At 42.0% G+C, this 22231-nt stretch overlaps 1 protein-coding gene across 1 annotated transcript in view; it reads left to right on the top strand.

Annotated features, from left to right (window-relative positions):
- Positions 1 to 8705: 8705 nt before the first annotated feature.
- LOC106588469 (ephrin type-A receptor 7) overlaps positions 8706 to 22231 on the top strand; it is a 175820-nt gene continuing 162294 nt past the window's right edge. Inside the window, exon 1 of the mRNA XM_014177541.2 lies at positions 8706 to 8958. Coding sequence (XP_014033016.1) covers positions 8880 to 8958 — 79 coding nt within the window. The 5' untranslated portion in view covers positions 8706 to 8879. The remainder of the gene's footprint in view (positions 8959 to 22231) is intronic.

Genomic DNA, 22231 nt, shown 5'->3' on the forward strand with positions numbered 1-22231 from the left:
ATTGCAACTTAAATAAACATACCTGGATTTGTACTTCTTAAGTACTGCCTGTGTTGCGCACAAGGAGCTGTGGACTTCTGCTATGGTGATGGTGGACCTCTGCAGACAGGCAGACAGGTTGCTCAGGTGTGTTAGTGTGTCATGCAGGAAGCCACAGAAACGGATAACAACAGCCTCCCTCGCAGTACTGTAGTATTTCCTGGCCTTGGCCTGCTGGACACCTCAGACATTTTGGTCATCAGCAGATTGAATCTGAAATACGTAAAGAACAAAAGATATAGAAAAAAAACTATTAATTGCTGTCCAAAAAATACAATATTATATATGACACATTTTATCAGTGCATAAAGCATTGAAACATGATGTTACCAGCTGTAACCATGTTTGTTGTTATTTACTGGACATTACATATTGATGATGACTTTTGGAGTACTTAGCATAGCAATCTAGAGCCACTACCTGTTCCAGGTGCTGGACAAGCCCCTGGTAACCTCGCAGGAAGTGGTCCAGTGCATGCAATAGGTGTCCTACCCATCGGGTCCCGCCAATTCTGGTGGGCACCAGTGGTGTGTGCCCAAGAGCCTGGAAGCTGTTTACCAGGTTTGCCCTGTTCAGTGGACTGGTGTGGTAGAAGGTGTAGAGCCCACTGAGGAGGTCTTCTACTTTCTGAAACATCACGTTGGACTGGATGGCATCAGAAAAGGTCAGTTCAAGATGGTGTACCATACAGTGGATGCCGATGATGTAGGTCTTGTCTCCCTTCAGCTGGATAACCACACCATCCTTGGCTCCGGTCATCACAGCAGCTCCATCTGTTCCTAGAGCGACCAACTTGCTCCCCTACTCATCACACACTCCCTCCACGATGGCACTGATGACGTTGCTTATGTGTGCCGACTTGATGCCAACAAACTTCGACTCCATCTTGCCCTTGTGACAGAATCTGACATAAAATAACTCATCCTCTTTCACAGAACTGTCTGTGGAGCCATCTGACATGATGGAGAGAAATGTGGTGTTTTTCAGGTTCTCTCTGATGTTGTTTCTCTCCACCTCTGCAATATGGTGCATGAACTCTTTGGCCTACTTCTCATTTCTATATGTTGAGCCCACAGCAATTCCTTTTTTTTTCATCCAAACTGCAAAAATCAAACATCAAATTTATTCCAGAATAATTAAATATACAATCATGTTATCTAATATAGCTGCCAGTTGATTGTGCTAAATTAGCCTTCTACCCTTTTTTACTTAAGGATCAACACTATAAGGCTGGTAAAGTCAATTGTGTCACAATGGTTTAAATGTAAACAGCATCTGGAGACAAACATTAAAATAGAATGTTACAGAGCCATAGGAAAGCATGGAGAGCCATGTCAGCATCAGTAGGCCTATCATTTTATGGTATTTATACACAATTTTAAGGTGAGCCAAAGCTTATCAAGAGCTGAGAAATAACCTACAATACTGGACCATGTCTGCTAAATACACTTGAAAAAACAAGCTACAAAAGTACTAGTCTAGCTACAAGAGTGACAACATTTTCACTTACTTGCACATCCACTCGAAGTCAGAAAGTGGTCTCGCCTTCTTGCCAGTGACATGTACAGTCCTAAACAGTATTTTCATCTTCGTGCTGGTCTGCTCTAACATTGCCATTAGCGCCGTCACAGAGGGTGTCAAGAGGAGAGGCTCCGATTAAGCTCGGGACACAGACATGCAGGCAATGTGACACTTGCTGTGTTCATGGTCACGAATGTTCTCCAGCTTCATTGTTTTATTTCCGATGACAAATTAGTTGTTTCTGCTTTTATCTTTAGCATACTGGCGACACACAGAACAACTCATCACCACAGCCTCAGCATCATACTGTAGCCAGCCTCTTGAAACTCCTTTATCTCCAAACCTCAATTTCTCACAGAACTGTCTATTTTTATGTGATTCGTCCTCCTTTTCATCGGTGGGTTTTAATTTCAAAGCTTGGCTTACTCCAGGTAAATGTCGCCACATAACAGCTATTTAATAAACGGTAGCTAGCAGCAGACCTGTGGCAAGTGAGCGGTGTCGAGTAGCTGATGTCCCATACGGTAAACAGTGCCGCGAAACTAGGACCACTAGAGACGGTCTGTGGCTGGCAAACATGAGTATTTTCCTCCGAGCCATCATGCCAGAAATTTTATTACATGACTATTTTGGTACAAACATTTCCCTGCGAGTGTGACGGATAGCCTTCTGAGATTTACTCGCCAAACAGAAAATCTACCCGCATTTGGCGCTTGGCGGGTGTTAATTTCGGACCCTGAGTATAACTGTTATTATGATTATAGTATTACCATACTAATTGGATTGTACAACCCAGAATGAAGGGTTTGAAATGATGAAGTGTCTGTTGTTTTTGTGTTGATTTCCCTTTCTTTAATAGGAGTATATAATATTTTGATATAGAAGCTAAAATCAAAATGCTTACATTAAAATGTAATGATTATTATCACAAGTGATAGGAGGATGGAATGTAATGGGAATTTGTATATTTGTGCTTTTCTTATAACTAATTTCTGTGTTCTATTCATGTGCTGTTGTATAAACCAATTTCTGTGTTCATGCAAGTGGCTGACTGAACGAATCCTCACTATCAGTAGCTGCAATTTGGCAGTACGCCCAGACCTTGTGTTTAAGAACGAAAGACATCTCAGTTTAGAGAGAAGAAGCCTTGTGAGGTTTTGGTCTGTCACATTTTATGAACCAGTATTGGTCGGTCACATGGATGAAACAAATCGGTAATTATTAATTAATTATGCTAAATCATGTAAATATAACTTGTCTGTATAAAGCAGTATATAAGACAACTACTGGGACTGCACAATCAGTGCTCCTGATGTGTACTATGGTGCATTGAGTTGGTTGGAACCTCCCCAGTGCGCTGACAAATAAACAATGATTCATTTAAAGATTGACTTTGAGTGTCCCTGCGTAAGAATTTCAAACGGTGCCCACAAACTGTTAGGACCTACATAAAGCTGTCCCAACAGCAGAGTTTTCTTTTCAGAACCATGGAGTGAATCCTTACCACTGCTACACCTGGCAATCAGCGGAGCCATGTCTGGCAGCGAAACAGTTCATTCAGCCTCATTTACTGCCTTTTAAAAAAAACATAAATGTCTGACATGCTTAAACAAATGTGGTTTCTACTGACAACTGAGATGTACAAACTATGGCCTAAGGGAATGATGAGCGAATAAGAGGCAATGCGATTAAGACATTATTGAGCGAGCTAAGACGTAATAAATATACTGCTCAAAAAAATAAAGGGAACACTTAAACAACACAATGTAACTCCAAGTCAATCACACTTCTGTGAAATCAAACTGTCCACTTAGGAAGCAACACTGATTGACAATAAATTTCACATGCTGTTGTGCAAATGGAATAGACAACAGGTGGAAATTATAGGCAATAAGCAAGACACCCCCAATAAAGGAGTGGTTCTGCAGGTGGAGACCACAGACCACTTCTCAGTTCCTATGGTTCCTGGCTGATGTTTTGGTCACTTTTGAATGCTGGCGGTGCTTTCACTCTAGTGGTAGCATGAGACGGAGTCTACAACCCACACAAGTGGCTCAGGTAGTGCAGCTCATCCAGGATGGCACATCAATGCGAGCTGTGGCAAGAAGGTTTGCTGTGTCTGTCAGCGTAGTGTCCAGAGCATGGAGGCGCTACCAGGAGACAGGCCAGTACATCAGGAGATGTGGAGGAGGCCGTAGGAGGGCAACAACCCAGCAGCAGGACCGCTACCTCCGCCTTTGTGCAAGGAGGAGCAGGAGGAGCACTGCCTATAATTTCCACCTGTTGTCTATTCCATTTGCACAACAGCATGTGAAATTTATTGTCAATCAGTGTTGCTTCCTAAGTGGACAGTTTGATTTCACAGAAGTGTGATTGACTTGGAGTTACATTGTGTTGTTTAAGTGTTCCCTTTATTTTTGTTGAGCAGTGTATATATATGTTCTCTCATTAATCTACACACAAAACCCTATAATGGCAAAGCAGGTTTAGACATTTTTGCCCCCCCAAAAAAAATTATAATAATGAAATAGCAGATTTACATAAGTATTCAGACCAAAGCTTCCGTAGATATAACGTGATTTTACATTTTATCTGTAGCCAATGACCTTGAGCCTTCTTGGATGGGCACTTCTAATGTAAATCTATGGCAGCACCCAAGGGGGCTTGAACATTCTAGCTCTCCCTGTAGATTTTGAGGTGGTGTAATGTCTCCACGAGCGACAATAAACTCATCTTTATCAAGGGTGCCAATATTTTGGACCTGACTGTAGGTACTGCATTCTGTACTGTATGCTTTGAGGTAGTAGGGTATAATGAAGACACTAATAGGAGTGATATTCTGTTGTTTTGCTATCAGGAAGGTATGGGTTAAATGATCGATAATGTAATTACTGTCATTGGTCAACTTGGCCTTGGAGGTAATCATGTATGACCAAGTCTAGAATGTTAAAAATACATTATTATCTCAAGTTCAGTCCACACACACGCACACAGGGAGAATACTTCTGCAACCAAGAAAATGTGTCTTTCATGATAAATTCTCATTGGTGTGTCCAGAGAAATCCAGCCCATGCCGACAAATCAACACATTTTTCAATCTCTCGCTCTCCCTCCCTTTCTTTCTCTTATATTCCCTGCAATTGATTTTTCTTGCCCTTCTTTCTCCCTTCCTATCCCTTCTCTGGAAACAAATGGCACGTTCCTCTAAAATGTGGTGTCAAAGTCTGCAAGGCTCAGCATCATTAAGAAGAAAACTAGCAGTTAGCATGTTACATACTGCAGGCCACATACTATAACAGCGCCAATAAAGTTGACCTGCTCTTCAATGTTAAAGTTCACACTTTATTTTCCTATTCAGAGACCTCTACACATGTATTTATTTTTAGCAATAATGATTGCGCAGTATATTCCTTTTTGGCAAAGTATAAACATCAACACTAACATCAACTGAAACCCAATCTGCAATCTTTCATCATGTTATAGTGGTCGACGTCTGAATGGACTGAGAGAGGAGAGAGAGAGAGATGCTTTAATTTCGGACACAGTGGAAATGTCAGACCTCTGTCATTGATAACCAGTGAAATCTAATAAGGAGGAAGGAAGAGGGGCACCGTTTTTTCCATCCCCCTGCCCCTCTGAAGTCAGTTCCAAAAATTGGAAACAGCGGCAGGCCCTAATCTTCCATAACATGCACGGAGAGTCATCGCGACGATAAACGTCCCCAGATATACGTCCCCAGATATACACCCACATGTAAATAAAAAAGGGCCAGTCAGGAAAACAGACATTTCACATAGTCCCGAGACTAACTGCCTTGCCTGTCTATATAGCATTATTTATAAACAGACATTGGTAGCTTTATTGATATTTATGGAAATCAGGGGTGGGGGGAATAAGACCCCATGGTTACGGGATATTGTAGAGGATTTAATTTCACACCGAGTCGCCTCGGACCCGGCATGCTCAGAAATTAGGTCTGGTCGGACAGAGCATCTTGGAATGTGTCCGTGCAGATCACACCATTCTTCCTGATTACTTAGTCATGGCTCTTATCTGCAAACTGCCACATGGATACTACTTCGGCATCGTACTGTAACTCCATCCCTCCTTCTTCTTCTTCTTTAACGGCTCCATGGTCTTCTTCTCTCTGACCTATATCCTCCTGTGCTGATCAGATTAAAGACCAAACTTTGGCCAGAGGACTGCTACTAAAGTTACAACAGAGCTGGAATGCATTATTAGAAATGTGTGACAAATATGTCAAGCCTAATTATTGTGCTGGTGTGGAAAAGTAGACAACCCACAGTACAAAACTAACTGTGTCCCGAATCCCCCGATGTGCCACCAACAGAAACAACGACCTTGAGGGACATTTCAGCTGTGGAGCCCGCTGCTAATTAGAACAGGAAGTACTCATTAGCCAATGAGTGTCACCCTCCCATGGGTTGTCCCATCTCCCATGATGCTCCCTTGGACCAGCATGAGTTGTTCTTCAAACTTGTCTAGCGTAGAATGTACTAGGCCTACTACAGTGCAACTGATGATTTGTTTCACAAGGATTATTGGCTAATTTGCATGAAATAAGAAATGAATAGTAAATATTGCAATACATCATAACATACTGTAGTAGTCTAGTAATAACAATGATGGTTATAAAAACAAATCTGGCCAGCGATACCGAAACCATTACCTACCATCTGATTCCATTAGAAACTGGCTCTAAGATGAATGGTCATTGGTTTATCATCACATAGGGGAATGGCCATTCTCTAAACACCAGTCAGAATAAAGTATTAGACGATGGCGGCTCATCAGTGTCCGTTTAAACGACTTGTCTGTATTTATTGTCGCCAGTCGGTCGGTGTGCAGGCAGTGTCTCTCAGCGCGCCATATTAACGCCTCTCAACTGACACAATTTCCAGGGCTGAGGTTTGGGAATAACACATTGAGTCGTACAATACAACATGGACTCATAGCCCTCCTCTCTCAGCCTCCCCTGCGCCATGTTCATCCCCCCCCCCCAGAGGTTGTCAAGAGATTACCGAACATTACAAAGCAGGTTTTCCCATGTCACATTAAAACCTCTCCCCCTCTTAACAGCATCTTAAACCATATTTTTTCTCCTCGCTTTCCTTTTCCGCTTGGATGACTGGGAAAATAACCAGGGAACAAAAAAGGTCAAGTGACTGCCCCTGTGTTGCCTCCTCTGTTTTTTTTATATAAAGAGCAAAGGAATAGAAAATGTTCTGAGGTAGACCAGCATGAAATTGTTGCATGGTAATGAGTCTTTGAGCCAAGGATGGGGATGGGGGGGGGGACTGACATCTAGTTAGGCCACGCACTCACACTCTACCTGTGTTTGAGTGTGTGTCTATTGATGTTCATGTTATATGCCTAGAGACATTGCAAGTGAATAGATGGGATTTGCTGGTTGCGTTTTAGTGGTGGAAGTGTGGTTGGGGGTTGGTGTCTGTGCTGGCTGACTTATGACCATACTGGACAAGTTGATCAGGTCTGGAGGTCTGGCTTGCCCCCCTGCTGAGGGGATCTGTCTGTGGGTGATAATCTTTGTGCTGAGAAGGGTGTGTGTGGAGGAGGGTTAGTGTGAGTGCACGCACGTGTGTGTGATATGGGGAAAGGATGTGGGTGTGTGGTGGACTTATTACATTTATTACAGTGCAGTTTTATGTCTGGCAGGCCGTGCTTAGGGGGAAAATTAGGTGTGATGACTTTCTGTTTCATTAGGTCATTAGTTAGAAACGTAGCTAAATAAATAGCAGAAGCTGTTATTATATCAAAGTCGTGCCAAATAGAAGAAAAAAAAAACATTTTCCATGCAATTCTGTAGATTTATGTTTGTTATGGCAGCCTATGCATTGCAAATCCCTTATCGGTCCACACTGTGCACTTTTCACTTTTTAAGTCATGTATATGCTTATTAATACAAGCATTTTGACACAGACCAAGCTTTGTAATTGTGCAGGCATTAAAATCATTATGACAAAATAACATGCTAAATAACAAAACTGTCTCAGATCCAAATCGGAGTAGTTTTGTCTGTGTACTTTAAAGCTTGGATGAAAGCCTTTCCTTTCTACCAAGCATGATATTCGGCTAGTTGTTCTGTGTCTTTTTGTGTTACCAGGTTTTAAAAAAACTCTTTGTACAAATGCTATTGAACTGGCGCCTGGCGGGGGTTTGCTCTCCAATAACACTGCAGAGGATTACACCAAAAAATGAAAAGGAGTAGAAATCCACATCATAGATCTGCCTTTAGTTGTCATGCAGTTTTATTGATTTTAAATTGTAAGATACTACCTGATTCACCTCCGCAGTTTGCTACATTTTTACTGTTGACTAAGACCAATAAACTGTTTTGCCTCAGCTGAAAAGATAACATGATCAATTTGGCCCACACATGTCAATACGATAGGTTTAAATTATTTGCAGCATCAGTTTTTCTTTGTACAGGATGCAAAACGTTGAAACTTTATCGAATTTCTTTTGGTCTCTCCCTTTGGCAATCATTACTCCAAAATTATGGTACATATATATAGGATGCAGTAAACACATTGTAGGTTTAAGGTGCAATTAATCAGAATGTTAGCCTATTTGTTAATGCAGCCTATAGGCTACTATAATACAGTATCTCGACATATTAGTGAATAATAAAGGACTGTCCTAAATACTGTCATTTGATTTTTTGGACAATTAAAAATGACCAATATCAGCTAATAGTGTTGAACAATGATTCAATTGGTTCATTAATTCAATTAGTCAACATTTCTAGACATTTAATGTCCCAATAACATTGCTTCCTTCCCTCCATTGTCTAGATATAATTCATCTTCATTTAATCTAAATGCATATAATCCAATCATTAAAAGAAAGATATTCTTAAATATTATGGCTATTATGGCCTTTAGCTCACCTATCACACATAGAAAGCAGAGGATTCCACCCACCAAGCCAAAGCTGCCGTTACTTTAGTTCGATTAAAGGCGAGGTGATATATATATATATTTATATATTATTTTTTTTCACAAAGCGGTGATGATTCGAATAGCGAAAACACCTGGCGTTGCGATTCATTCCCGCGCGCTTTGATAGGCGACCTTCCTGTACCCTCGTTTCGAAATCTTCCTTCATTGCACTTGCATGATGTCAATCTGATGCACAGCACCCTCCCCCGAGATACCAAATAAGCCGCTGTAGTGAGTGAAGCTCGCACTAGCCCGGACGGCTCTAGCTTCGCTCTGTGTGTTACGCGCGAGCCCGGAGAGAGATGACAAGAGCTTCGCGAGGCTGGACATTCAAACATGGAGCTTTTTAAAACGCAACTTTCGGTGCTTTGGATATTATTGCTGAATGGAAACAAGGGCTGTCACGCTGAAGAAGGTATGTGGAATGTATTTTATACGTTTGTTGTTGTTTTTATAACCCCGGACTGCTCGTAGCAGTTGGATGAATGAACGTCCACACACTCCAGCCTAGCCGAATCGCCAGTCTGGTTGCAGGTGATGCGAAAGTTCAGAGATGCCGACAACGTTGTATATTTGTACAAATAGGTCTATATTAAGTAAATTATTTCAGTACCTTTAAGGAATTTACAACATTTTTAAAAGGGGGGGCGCGCCAGAGTTCGGAAAAACCGCTCCAAATCTATTTGGTATGAAAGCCGTCTTCGTTGTGTTTCTTTCACACAGCTGGCAGCTTTACGCATTTCTTTTCAGTAGCTAAGTGACAGTTGAACATGTGGACAAAATATATTTTTTTAAATGGCGTCATATGGGAGTAAAAACGAGGTGTTAAGTCTACCGACTTCGGACAAGGATTCACACAAACTTGTCTTGTTGCGAATGTGTAGCCTAGTCCTACAATCGCATTGTTACAAGCTGCGTCCATTTATCACTTTGACATTGAACGGAAACCGTTCAACCTGGACAGTAGTAGTCTTGCAGCAACGTCGTAATGATGTTCTACTTTGTATGAGCATATTACAAATTGGCCACTGTTCGTCAAAAAGTCTGAAACGCAACAAATAACATTGCTTAAATGTCAGAAAGTGATAGGCTACTGTCAACGAAAAATATATTCCAGCACTACGTCTCAGCATTTACTTCGTTAACCAGATTGAATAGGAAACATTGTTTCCCTCAAACACTTGCATAGCCAGAATAGATTCTGACCCTAAACTTGCTTACATCTGCACTGGGGTCGGACTTCCCTAATCATCATATTGTTACCCATGGATATTCTGCCTGTAAGAAGTTGCCCTAAAAAAGACGCAACTGTCTCTTCAAGCCAGAATGTTGAATAAAATAATATGTATACTTACTTTACCGGTTGTCTGTGCTATTGGCACTTTTGACAGTAGGAAGTGGAGATAAAATATCCACACGAAAGTATTGTTTACATGACTTTTTACGGCGGGTAGGTTATGTTACTTGTTTTTTTTCCCCATTTCCTGAGTCATAGCAAATTATGCAAAATGTGTAAACAACATTGTAACCGAACATTGTCTACCTTTCCGTCTGTGGTTCGGTTAAAGGACATTTAAAAAAAATGATCTTAATATTCATCAACTCCAGCACCACCCAACATCAACATATGTGAAAATGGCACGTTTCTATGTTTTGTAGTAAAAAAGATAGACGATAAGTGTTTCCATTGACATCGGTGTGCATCATGTGATTTTAACCAATATGTGTAGGATGTCAATGGAAACACATCTATCTTTTTCACTACAAAACATAGAAACGTGCCATTTTCACATACTGTATGTTGGGGTGGTGCTGGAGATGAATGATTTAAAAATATATATTTTCATTAAGCTTGGCCATTGTTTACATATTGTGTTTGTCACATGCGAATTGCATCAGTATTGAAAATACAAAATGGGAAATACAAACCGAAAAAAATACCAGTGTACTGAAAGTTGGGTTAACACTTCCCTGTGGATATTATGTCTCAGACTACCTCCATCATAAGGACAAAATCAGTAGACAGGTAAAGTAAGTTGAAATTAAGTTTATTCAAAATTCTAACTTGTAGTGGGACTGTTCGGGAATGCTGAGCCTGCATGTTTAAGACTAGAGTGTAAATCATCCACTCTCAGATTATAAGAGGCTAGGTTAGACAGGCTTCCTGTTGGGATTAAAGGGCAATTCCACCACTTTTCAACCTAATTTTCATTATCTCCTGCACAAATAAGCGTCTTCATATGTGAAAACATTGTATTGCTATGATTTGTAGAAAATATAAAGTTCAAAAGTTCTACCCAATGACAAAATGTTAAAACATAACAAATGTTTATTTTCAAACACTATGAGATTCTCAGTGATGTGGGGAGCAAGAAAATACCCTCCCTCTGGCTAGAATCTCATTGCAGTATCTGGAAATCAGAGAAGCATTGTTTAGGCCCTTATCTTTTAAACCACCGATCATAGAAACTCAATGTTTTCACATGTGATCGACCACCTTGATTTGGTCTTGTGTTTTTTACATTGGATAAAAATAGAGACTCAGAGCTACAAAATGGTATATCACACACTACGGTTGAGGAACTACGGAAAAGTAATTCTGCTTTGAAAGTTGATAAACTTGTAAACTAACTTTTGAGAAAATGGATCTTGAATGTTTTGGTGCATCTACTGGATAGCTCTTCTTTGTCTACACCTATTCAGCATCGTTCACACCCTCTTAAGCCTTAGCCCCACCCATTTCTTTAAGGATTCACATAGTACGGTAGTGTAGTAAACAACCAAAGATTTCAAGACTAAAGTGGTGAAAGTAGTAGCCTACAATAAGGAAAAACTCCAGGTAACAATACACTATCTAGTCCTTGGCCTATATCCTAATCTGACTTTGGTGGAGGTCATGTTCCTCATATTACCGTCTCTGGTAAACACACACTATATAAAATCAAAGTTTATTTTTCACATGCACAGGATACAGAAGGTGTAACATTGAAAGGGTTATTTGCATAGTAGCAATATCAAAAATGGAAAGTGTCCAGATAAATATATTTCATAATTATTAGATGATGCTAACCCAGACACGCTTCTCTAAATTGATGGGTCATGTGAAAGAAATGCTATAACCACCCCCAGCCACATCTAGCTAAGTGGATGGGTCACTAATGTGTAGACGTACACATGTTCATGAAATACAATAGATGGTCGTAATCACCCCCAGACACACCTGGCAAGCTATCTAGTAAATGTATAGCTTCTTCAGTGGATGTTGAACACATTTCTACCTGCAAATGAACACATTTCAAGTTAGCTAGCTAAACAATGAACCATAATCCCAACCCATACAGTACAAATGGCTTGTCATAGCTAGCCACCATGCACGAAATGCTGTAGTATAAATCTGCAGGTAGCTAAAGATAACCAACTAGGTTCAATGTTAGCATGATAGCTAACATTAGACTATACCTAGCAATGCAAATGGATTACTGAGAAACAAATAATATTACTACACAGGTCATACACATAACGTTAGCTAGCCAGCAACCAAGCTTACGTTTGCTAGCTAGCTATCAGTACACTTTAACTTGCAATTAAACTTTCTCACAAAATTAGAAAGTATAATATCTGAAAATTAAGCTAGACTCTTGCCCATATACATGGATGAACGCTTCACGGCAGACTGGAACCCTTTAACTAAACAGGAAGCCTGTCTGATCCCAGTGCAGTTGTAAACAACCATAGGGTCGGAATCTATTCTGGCTGACACTTGCATAGAGCAAATGGTTTCCTTTGTCTCATTCCCTGACAATCGCTCATACTTCAAAACCGAGGGCAGAATGTGAAAGCTGGCTTATTGATGCCCCCTCTCTACCTTCTCTTTCTGCCCTGTAAAGTAGTCTGGCCAGTGGGCTATCTCTCTCTGGTTGTGAGGTATTGAGCGTGGCTCTGATGCAGGAAGGGCTGGGGCTGTGTCACTGTTAGGCTCAGGTGCGGCCAGTAAAGCGTCCTAATCGGTGCTTGGATTCAGAGAAGGAAGAGCACATAATCGCATGCTTTCCCCAGGCGAGGGTTAGTTCCAGCAGTGTCTAAGCACAGCTGAGCCAGGCTGTGCAAACACACATTGCATGTACAAACACAAACATGCAAACGAGCACACGCGCGCACACACACATTCTGCTCATACGCACACATAGCTTTGTTACTTACACACAGACACACACACAATCTCACTTAAACACAGCAATCTCGCTTAAACACAGATGCATGTCATAATTACTTACACACACACATCCTCTCATACACCCGCTGCACACACCCACATGACAAGGCATGCCGACCACACAAACACAAACACACACACACACACACACACAAGCTTTCTTACTGTACACCCACATGAACACAGTTTTGCATGCATACTTATCCACACATAGCGTACAGTGTTCACGTATAGAGTATTATACCATGGCATTGTTGAATACTCGTTTCTGATTGGCTTGAAGGACATTCTAGAGCGTGGATTATTTTGCTATAACGCACGGTGGAATTGAATGCCTATATATCATTCTTATATGTTCTATGTTTCAGCTCCTTTAGAAAGCAAAAGTCGAATTGAAAACGTTATTGGCATTGTTGAATAAAATCTTCATAACATCAAGTTAGGATTGGCGGTTTGGTTCGCTAAACTAGCAAGTCTGTTTGTGGTTACCAAGGCAACTACTGTAGCGATCTAGTAAACTTATAGCTTCTTCAGTGGATGTTGAACACATTTCTACCTGCAAATGAACACATTTCTAGCGGAAAATGGTATAAAAGGGATTATCAACTCACGGCTCTTCGTTCTGTGGAAAATAATGCAACTCTGTCGAAGGTCAGTTCCACTCCGCTGGCACATCGTGGAACACACCTACGTCGTTCATTATTTTCCATAGAACGCATAACCCCTCGTTGATAATTTTTTCCCTATAATACTATAGAGCACTTTACACCCACAGCTCAGTGTTGCCAGCTTGAGTCGTTTTCCTGGAATGCTGGCCAGTTGGATTGGAAGCTCTGTTCTAATTGATGTTGTGACAACGATTAATTGCTGTGAAAGCAATGCGTTTCTGAAGGCTGGGGTTGGCAGCCATGTCATTGGGGTTCGCAACAGTAGGGGATTTGCCTCTGTCTGTTGTTCAGATCCCTCTCCATCCTATCAGTATTATGCGAGATGCAGTGCATTCAGAAGGTATTCAGACCCCTTGACCTTTTCCACGTTTTGTTATGTTACAGCCTTATTCTAAAATGGATTACATACATTTTTCCCTCAATCTACACACAATACCCCATAATGACAAAGCGAAAACAGGTTTTTCGTAATGTTTGCTAATTTCTAAAAAATAAAAAACATAAATACCGTAAGTATTCAGACCCTTTGGTATGAGACTCGAAATTGAGCTCAGGTGCATCCTGTTTCCATTGATCGTCCTTGAGATTTTCCTACAACTTGATTAGAGTCCACCTGTGTTCAATTCAATTGATTGGACATGATTTGGTAAGGCCCACACATGTCTATGTAAGGTCCCACAGTTGACAGTGCATGTCAGAGCAAAAACCAAGCCTATGAGGTTGGCGGAATTGTCCAAGACAACGAGCTCCAAGACAGCATTGCGCTGAGGCACAGATCTGGGGAAGGGTACCAAAAAAATATCTGCAGCAAAGAAGGTCCCCAAGAACACATCATTCTTAAATGGAAGAGGTTTGGAACCACCAAGACTCTTCCTAAAGCTGGCTGCCAGGCCAAACTGAGCAATCGGGGGAGAAGGGCCTTGGTCAGGGATGTGACCAAGAACCCAATGGTCACTCTGACAGAGCTCCAGAGTTCCTCTATGTAGATGGGAGAACCTTCCAGAAGGACAACCATCTCTGCAGCACTCCACCAATCAGGCCTTTATGGTAGAGTGTCCACACGGAAGCCACTCCTCAGTAAAAGACACACGACAGCCCGCCAAAAGGCACCTAAATACTTTCAGACCATGAGAAACAAGATTCTCTGGTCTGATGAAACCAAGATTGAACACTTTGGCCTGAATGCCAAGCGTCACGTCTGGAGGAAACCTGGCACTGTGAAGCATGGTTGTGGCAGCATCATGCTGTGGGGAAGTTTTTCAGCGGCAGGGACTGGGAGATTAGTTAGGATCAAGGGAAAGATGAACAGAGCAAAGTACAGAGAGATCCTTGATGAAAATCTGCTCCAGAGCGCTCAGGACCTCACACTGGGGTGAAGGTTCATCTTCCAACAGGACAACGACCCTAAGCACACAGCAAAAAACGGCGCAGGAGAGGCTTCGGGACAAGTCTCTGAATGTCCTTGAGTGGCCCAGCCAGAGCTCAGACTTGAACCCAATCGAACTTCTCTGTAGAGACCAGGAAATAGCTGTGCAGCAACACTCCCCATCCAACCTGACAGAGATTGAGAGGATCTTTTAGAATAAGGTTGTAAAAATAAAAAGTCAAGGGGTCTGAATACTTTCCGAATGCACTGTAAAGATCAGAATTGCATTGTGTGGGCTGTCACACACAGCTTCTCACAGAGGATACTCTGTATGTCCGTGTGTATTCCTGGTTCTGAGTAACCTTTTCATGGATCTTTATAATGTGTCTTCATACAGTACCAGTCAAAAGTTGGGACACACCTACTCATTCCAGGGTTTTTCTTTTGACTATTTTCTACATTGTAGAATAATAGTGAAGACATCAAAACTATGAAATGACACGTATGGAATCATGTAGTAACCAAAAAAGTGTTAAACAAGTCAAAATATATTTGAGATTCTTCAAAGTAGCCACCCTTTGCCTTGAGGACAGCTTTGCGCACACTTGTCATTCTCTCAGCCAGCTTCGAGGTAGTCACCTGGAATGTGTTAAGTTAATTTGTGGAATTTATTTCCTTCTTAATGCGTTTGAGCCAATCAGTTATGTTGTGACAAGGTAGGGTTGGTATACAGAAGATAGCCCTATTTGGTAAAAGACCAAGTCCATATTATGGCAAGAACAGCTCAAATAAGCAAAGGGAAACGACAGTCCGTCATTACTTTAAGACATGGTCAGTCAGCGCGGAACATTTCAAGAATTTTGAAAGAGCAGTCGCAAAAACCATCAAGCGCTATGATGGAACTGGCTCTCATGAGGACCGCCACAGGCAAGGAAGACCCAGAGTTACCTCTGCTGCAGAGGATAAGTTCATTAGAGTTACCAGCCTCAGAAATTGCTGCCCAAATAAATGCTTCAGAGTTCAAGTAACAGACACATCTCAACATCAACTGTTCAGAGGAGACTGCGTGAATCAAGCCTTCATGGTCAAATTGCTGCAAAGGACACCAATAAAAAGAAGAGAATTGCTTGGGCAAAGAAATTCAAGCAATGGACATTAGCCCGGTGGAAATCTGTCCTTTTGTCTGATGAGTCCAAGTTTGAGATATTTGGTTCCAACCGTTGTCTTTGTGAGATGCAGAGTAGGTGAATGGATGATCTCTGTATGTGTGGTTCCCACTGTGAATTATGGAGGAGGATGTGTGATGGTGTGGGGGTGCTTTGCTGGTGACACTGTCTGTGATTTATTTAGAATTCAAGGCACACTTAACCAGCATGGCTACCACAGCATTTGGCAGATACGCCATCCCATCTGGTTTGTGCTTAGTGGGACTATCATTTGTTTTTCAACAGGACAATGACCCAACACACCTCCAGGCTGTGTAAGGGCTATTTGACCAAGGAGAGTGATGGAGCGCTGCATCAGATGACCTGGCCTCCACAATCACCCAACCTCAACCCAATTGAGATGGTTTGGGATGAGATGGACCGCAGAGTGAAGGAAAAGCAGCCAACAAGTACTCAGAATATGTGGGAACTCCTTTGACTGTTGGAAAAGCATTCCAGGTGAAGCTGGTTGAGAGAATGCCAAGAGTGTGCAAAGCTGTCATCAAGGAAAAGAGTGGCTAGTATATATAAAATATATTTTAATTAATTTAACACTTTTTTGGTTACTACATGACTCAATATGTGTTATTTCATAGTTTTGATGTCTTCACTATTATTATACAATCTAGAAAATAGTAAAAAAATAAAGAAAACCCTTGAATGAATGAGTAGGTGTGTCCAAACTTTTGACTGGTACTGTAGGTATGCCTGGTAGTGAATGTCTTTCTGGTGTCTGTGTGTCTGTCCTTGTTTCTGTGTTTCTCACTAGGTCTCTCTTTCTGTGTCTATTTGTGTTTCTTGTTGTGTCTCTTGGATTTCTGCATGCAGCTAGGCTAGGTGTGTGTGAGCAAGGCCTCTATATGTGTGCGTGACCCCCCCCCCCACATTACCATGCGTCTCACATCCCAGGCTGGATTAAGGAGTGCTAATACGGCTGTGGCCCTGTAGGCAGTGCGGGGTGTCTTCCCCTCCTTGCACAGTCAATCTAGCTCTCGCAGCCGCTCTCTCATTCCCCACGCCTCAACGCTAACACACCTTGGCATCTCATCGGGATCTCATTTACTTCCCTCTCTCCCTCCTCCCCTACTTATCCACCCATTGTGCAGCTGGAAGAAGGGGAGATTCAGCCTGGGCTAAAACTGAAATGTAGCCTCTGGGTTCATTGTGTTTGTGCCGGCATAGCTTTATAGCACTGTGTGTTATAGGCTAGTGGCCAATCCTCAAGAAGGGGGTTAGCTGTGGTAGAACAAAACACAACTATGTTTTTTCACATCTCTAATTTCCTAAATCGATGGTTGTGAAGAAATATTTTCTTGCAAAAGTGATTCAATTGCTAGATATCGTCAGGAATCTTGTTGTTGATGGAGCTCTGCAGAGTGGTCACTAGCTGGCACGGCCAAGTCATAAAATAAGATTTTAAACCTAACCTTAACCCTAATGCCTAAACCTAACCTTAAATTAAGACCAAAAAACTAAAAAAAAATGTATGCAATTTTACAAAATAGCAAATTAAGACTCATGACGATGACCATCAACCTGCCTTTATTTACCTGCAGGTGGGGCTTAAACCAGCTGAAAGCAGTTGCCCCATGAAAGACAGTCAACTCATTTTGATTCTATGCTACATTGTGCTATCCTGAACTCTCTGAAATGAGTTGTGATACATGCTTTGAAAGCAGATGACCCAAAGTAGTCACTTCCCTTATGATTGATGCAAACCACTTTTGTGAGTGCCAACCCGTGGGCTCAGATCCCTGGTCCTTCTCTCTTGGCTGAGGCAGAGGGTTTCTGGAGCTGATAGTGGCGACCTCGCTGTGTGCGAAAGGTCAAAGTGATTTGTGAAGTTGGAAGCCATGTCCGTGACATTGTCCCCCTGGGCTTTTTGGGCGATGTCATTTTGATGGCAGAGACCGAGGGAGGAGAGGAAAGTGCCAGGTACATGGTGTGCGAAAGAAGGGAGAAACGGAAGGGGAGGTGAGGGAGACTGGGATGAGGGAGGAGCGAAAAAGGGAGCGTCCTAACCAGTCACCTTTCCTTTGGTGCATAGCTCTCCAACAAAGGATATGTAGCCTAATACAGTCCAACAATCCCCAAAATGACTCTGCACTCTAAAGCATTTGCTTACTTACCAAAGGCTAACATTGACTTTGTGATGGATTGATTGATTTTATGTGTCTTTAAAGCCTCCCAGAGGGTCACCTGATTTTCCTTTGTTCTCCTGTAAGGACGGACGCTATTCTGCTGTATCTGCAGTAACGCTCTGTGCGTGTGTGCGTGTTTGTGCCGATTTGAGATGTTATAGGTAAGATTGTCTTTTTAGCTGATTCTTAGCCTTATTGGATAGTGAGGAATGATTAGGGGACTTTATACTGGTGCTAGTGAGGAATGGGGATATTTGGGATAGATGGATCGCAAGGCACTACAGAGGGTAGTGCGTACGGCCCAGTACATCACCAGGGCCAAGCTTCCTGCCATCCAGGACCTCTATACCAGGCGGTGTCAGAGGAAGGCCCTAAAAATTGTCAAAGACTCCAGCCACCCTAATCATAGACTGTTCTCTGTGCTACCGTACGGCAAGCGGTACCGGAGCGCCAAGTATAGGTCTAAACAGCTTCTACCCCCAATCCATAAGACTCCAGAACAGCTAATCAAATGGCTAACCAGACTATTTGTAATGCCCCCCCGTTCTACGCTGCTGCTACTCTGTTATTGTCTATGCATAGTCACTTTAATAACTCTACCTACATGTACATAATACCTTGACACTGGTGCCCCCGCACATTGACTCTGTACCGGTACCCCCTGTATATAGCCCCCTATTGCTATTTACTGCTGCTCTTTAATTATTTGTTATTCTTATCTCTTACTTAAGAAAATACAATTTGTTTTTATTTTTTTTAACTGCGTTGTTGGTTAACCTCTTGGGGCTAGGTGGGACGCTAGCGTGCCACCCGTGGTGCACTCCATCAACAGCAGGTGCATTTCAAGAGCGGCAAATTTGAATCCAAATAAATGTCAAAATTCAAATTTTTCAAAAATACAACTATGTTACACCATTTGAAAGATAAACATCTCCTTAATCTAACCACGTTTTACGATTTCAAAAAGGTTTTACGGCGAAAGCATAAATTTAGAGTATGTTAGGACAGTACATTTACAAGAGTTGTGTGTAATGTTTTGTCAAGTCAAAGACAGGGTCACCAAAACCATAAAACCAGCTAAAATGATGCACTAACCTTTTACAATCTCCATCAGATGACACTCCTAGGACATTATGTTAGACAATGCATGCATTTTTAGTTCTATCAAGTTCATATTTATATCCAAAAACAGCGTTTTACTATGGCATTGATGTTGAGGAAATCGTTTCCCTCCAATAACCGGCAGTCAAGTCAGCGTAACAAATTAAATAATTAAAATTAGAAAACATTGGTAAAATATTATATTGTCATTTAAAGAATTATAGATTTACATCTCTTGAACGCAATCAACTTGCCAGATTTAAAAATAACCTTACTGGGAAATCACACTTTGCAATAATCTGAGCACTGCGCCCAGAAAAATACGCGTTGCGATACAGACTAGACGTCATGTTGGGGAGATCTAAAATCGAAAATACTATGTAAATAATCCATTACCTTTGATTCTCTTCATCAGATGTCACTTCCAGGTATCACAGGTCCATAACGAATGTAGTTTTGTTCAAAAAAGCTCATCATTTATGTCCAAAAATCTCCGTCTCGTTAGCACATGATGTAAGCCAGCCGGACTTCTCGTCATGAACGAGGGGAAAAAATATATTTCCGTTCGTTCAAACATGTCAAACGTTGTATAGCATAAATCATTAGGGCCTTTTTTAACCAGAACATGAATAATATTCAAGGTGGACGAATGCATACTCTTTTATAACGTATTGGAACGAGGGTACCCGACATGAACTCGCGCGCAAGGTGTCTAATGGGCCATCATCGTTCCATGGCTCTTGTTCGGTCAGATCTCCCTCCAGAAGACTCAAAACACTTTGTAAAGGCTGGTGACATCTAGTGGAAGCAATAGGAAGTGCCAAAATATTCCTAAACCCCTGTGTTTTTCAATGGGATAGGTTTAAAGTCAATACAGCACATCAGGTATCCACTTCCTGTCAGAAAATGTCTCAGGGTTTTGCCTGCCAAATGAGTTCTGTTATACTCACAGACACCATTCAAACAGTTTTGGAAACTTTAGAGTGTTTTCTATCCATATATAATAAGTATATGCATATTCTAGTTACTGGGTAGGATTAGTAACCAGATTAAATCGGGTACATTTTTTTTATCCAGACGTGCAAATGCTGCCCCCTAGACCTGCATGGGTAATATAGAGATATTACAGTGTGTGAGAAGCCTTGACATGATCCTCCAGTCTGCTCTATAGGTTTCCATCCTCCACCACCAAAGCTGTTAACACAAGCAGAAGCCAAGGTTAATACTGTACATGCTAGCTCACTCCCCACGCCACATCGGTCAATATTCTTAAAGCTGCCAAACTCAAAGTGGAGAGGAACATGGAGAGTGGGACTCTGGGGAGCGCATCAATACAGTAGCAGGGTTTGGGGAGAAGTTTTTTATTTTTAAACAACCGACAGGTGTGCCCCTCCACGTGCAAAACACTCATACACATCTTAAACCACACACGCACATTAAAACACCTCACATGAGCACATACATTAAACACACACTCCAGACCCTAACCTTTCCCTTACAAGACATGTTGTTTTGTAAAGGTTCCTTAAAGGTTGAGTATAAAAGGCCTCATTAATATAGAAAACATTTACCTTAAGAAAGGGAGGGACTGCTGCTGTTTTCTTTGCCTTTGTTTTACAATGTTGCCTTTAAGAATGCATTTTGTCCTCTGTATATACTCTACAGTGATAATAATAGAACGGTTGTCTGGCAGACCATATCAGCCAAAGGGACTTAGTTCCTCAACATATTCAATACAGTATATTATGTAGTCCAAGTGGGAATTGAACTGACAACTCTGATACTTAGAAACTGGCCTTGGAAGTACAAAACTTTTATGCAAAGGAAAAGTCAGTATGGCCTATAGTACCTGGTCTGAGTACCAGTCTCTTTAGCTAACATTCCACTCCTTGTCATCGCCAAAGAGACTGTACTCCTCAAGCTCATTAATGATAGAATGTTCATTTTGAAATGATACATGACATGGAGTACAGGGAGTGGGTTAGCGAAAGAGACTGGTACCCAGGCTATACCGTAGACATGGAGTACAGGGAGTGGGTTAGCTAAAGAGACTGGTACCCAGGCTATACCGTAGACATGGAGTACAGGGAGTGGGTTAGCTAAAGAGACTGGTACCCAGGCTATACCGTAGACATGGAGTACAGGGAGTGGGTTAGCGAAAGAGACTGGTACCCAGGCTATACCGTAGACATGGAGTACAGGGAGTGGGTTAGCTAAAGAGACTGGTACCCAGGCTATACCGTAGACATGGAGTACAGGGAGTGGGTTAGCGAAAGAGACTGGTACCCAGGCTATACCGTAGACATGGAGTACAGGGAGTGGGTTAGCTAAAGAGACTGGTACCCAGGCTATACCGTAGACATGGAGTACAGGGAGTGGGTTAGCGAAAGAGACTGGTACCCAGGCTATACCGTAGACATGGAGTACAGGGAGTGGGTTAGCGAAAGAGACTGGTACCCAGGCTATACCGTAGACATGGAGTACAGGGAGTGGGTTAGCGAAAGAGACTGGTACCCAGGCTATACCGTAGACATGGAGTACAGGGAGTGGGTTAGCTAAAGAGACTGGTACCCAGGCTATACCGTAGACATGGAGTACAGGGAGTGGGTTAGCGAAAGAGACTGGTACCCAGGCTATACCGTAGACATGGAGTACAGGGAGTGGGTTAGCGAAAGAGACTGGTACCCAGGCTATACCGTAGACATGGAGTACAGGGAGTGGGTTAGCTAAAGAGACTGGTACCCAGGCTATATAGTACCTGCTTGTGACTGAATGTGCCGTCTCCTATTACCAAAGGTTGCTTGTGCTGGTCCTCATCTCACAGCTGTTGGCTTAGAGACTATCAGCCTGAATCTAGCCTGGTTTAGACTGCAGCATTACCTGCTGTATCACAGGTCATGGTAACGGCATAGAGGAACACACACAATGAATACTCCTCGTCGGTGTCTTCATTACACAGCAAATGATCAGAATATCCACGTGTTGGTTTGGCAG

Source organism: Salmo salar, chromosome ssa27, assembly GCF_905237065.1.
Source record: "Salmo salar chromosome ssa27, Ssal_v3.1, whole genome shotgun sequence".
NCBI lineage: Eukaryota > Metazoa > Chordata > Actinopteri > Salmoniformes > Salmonidae > Salmo > Salmo salar.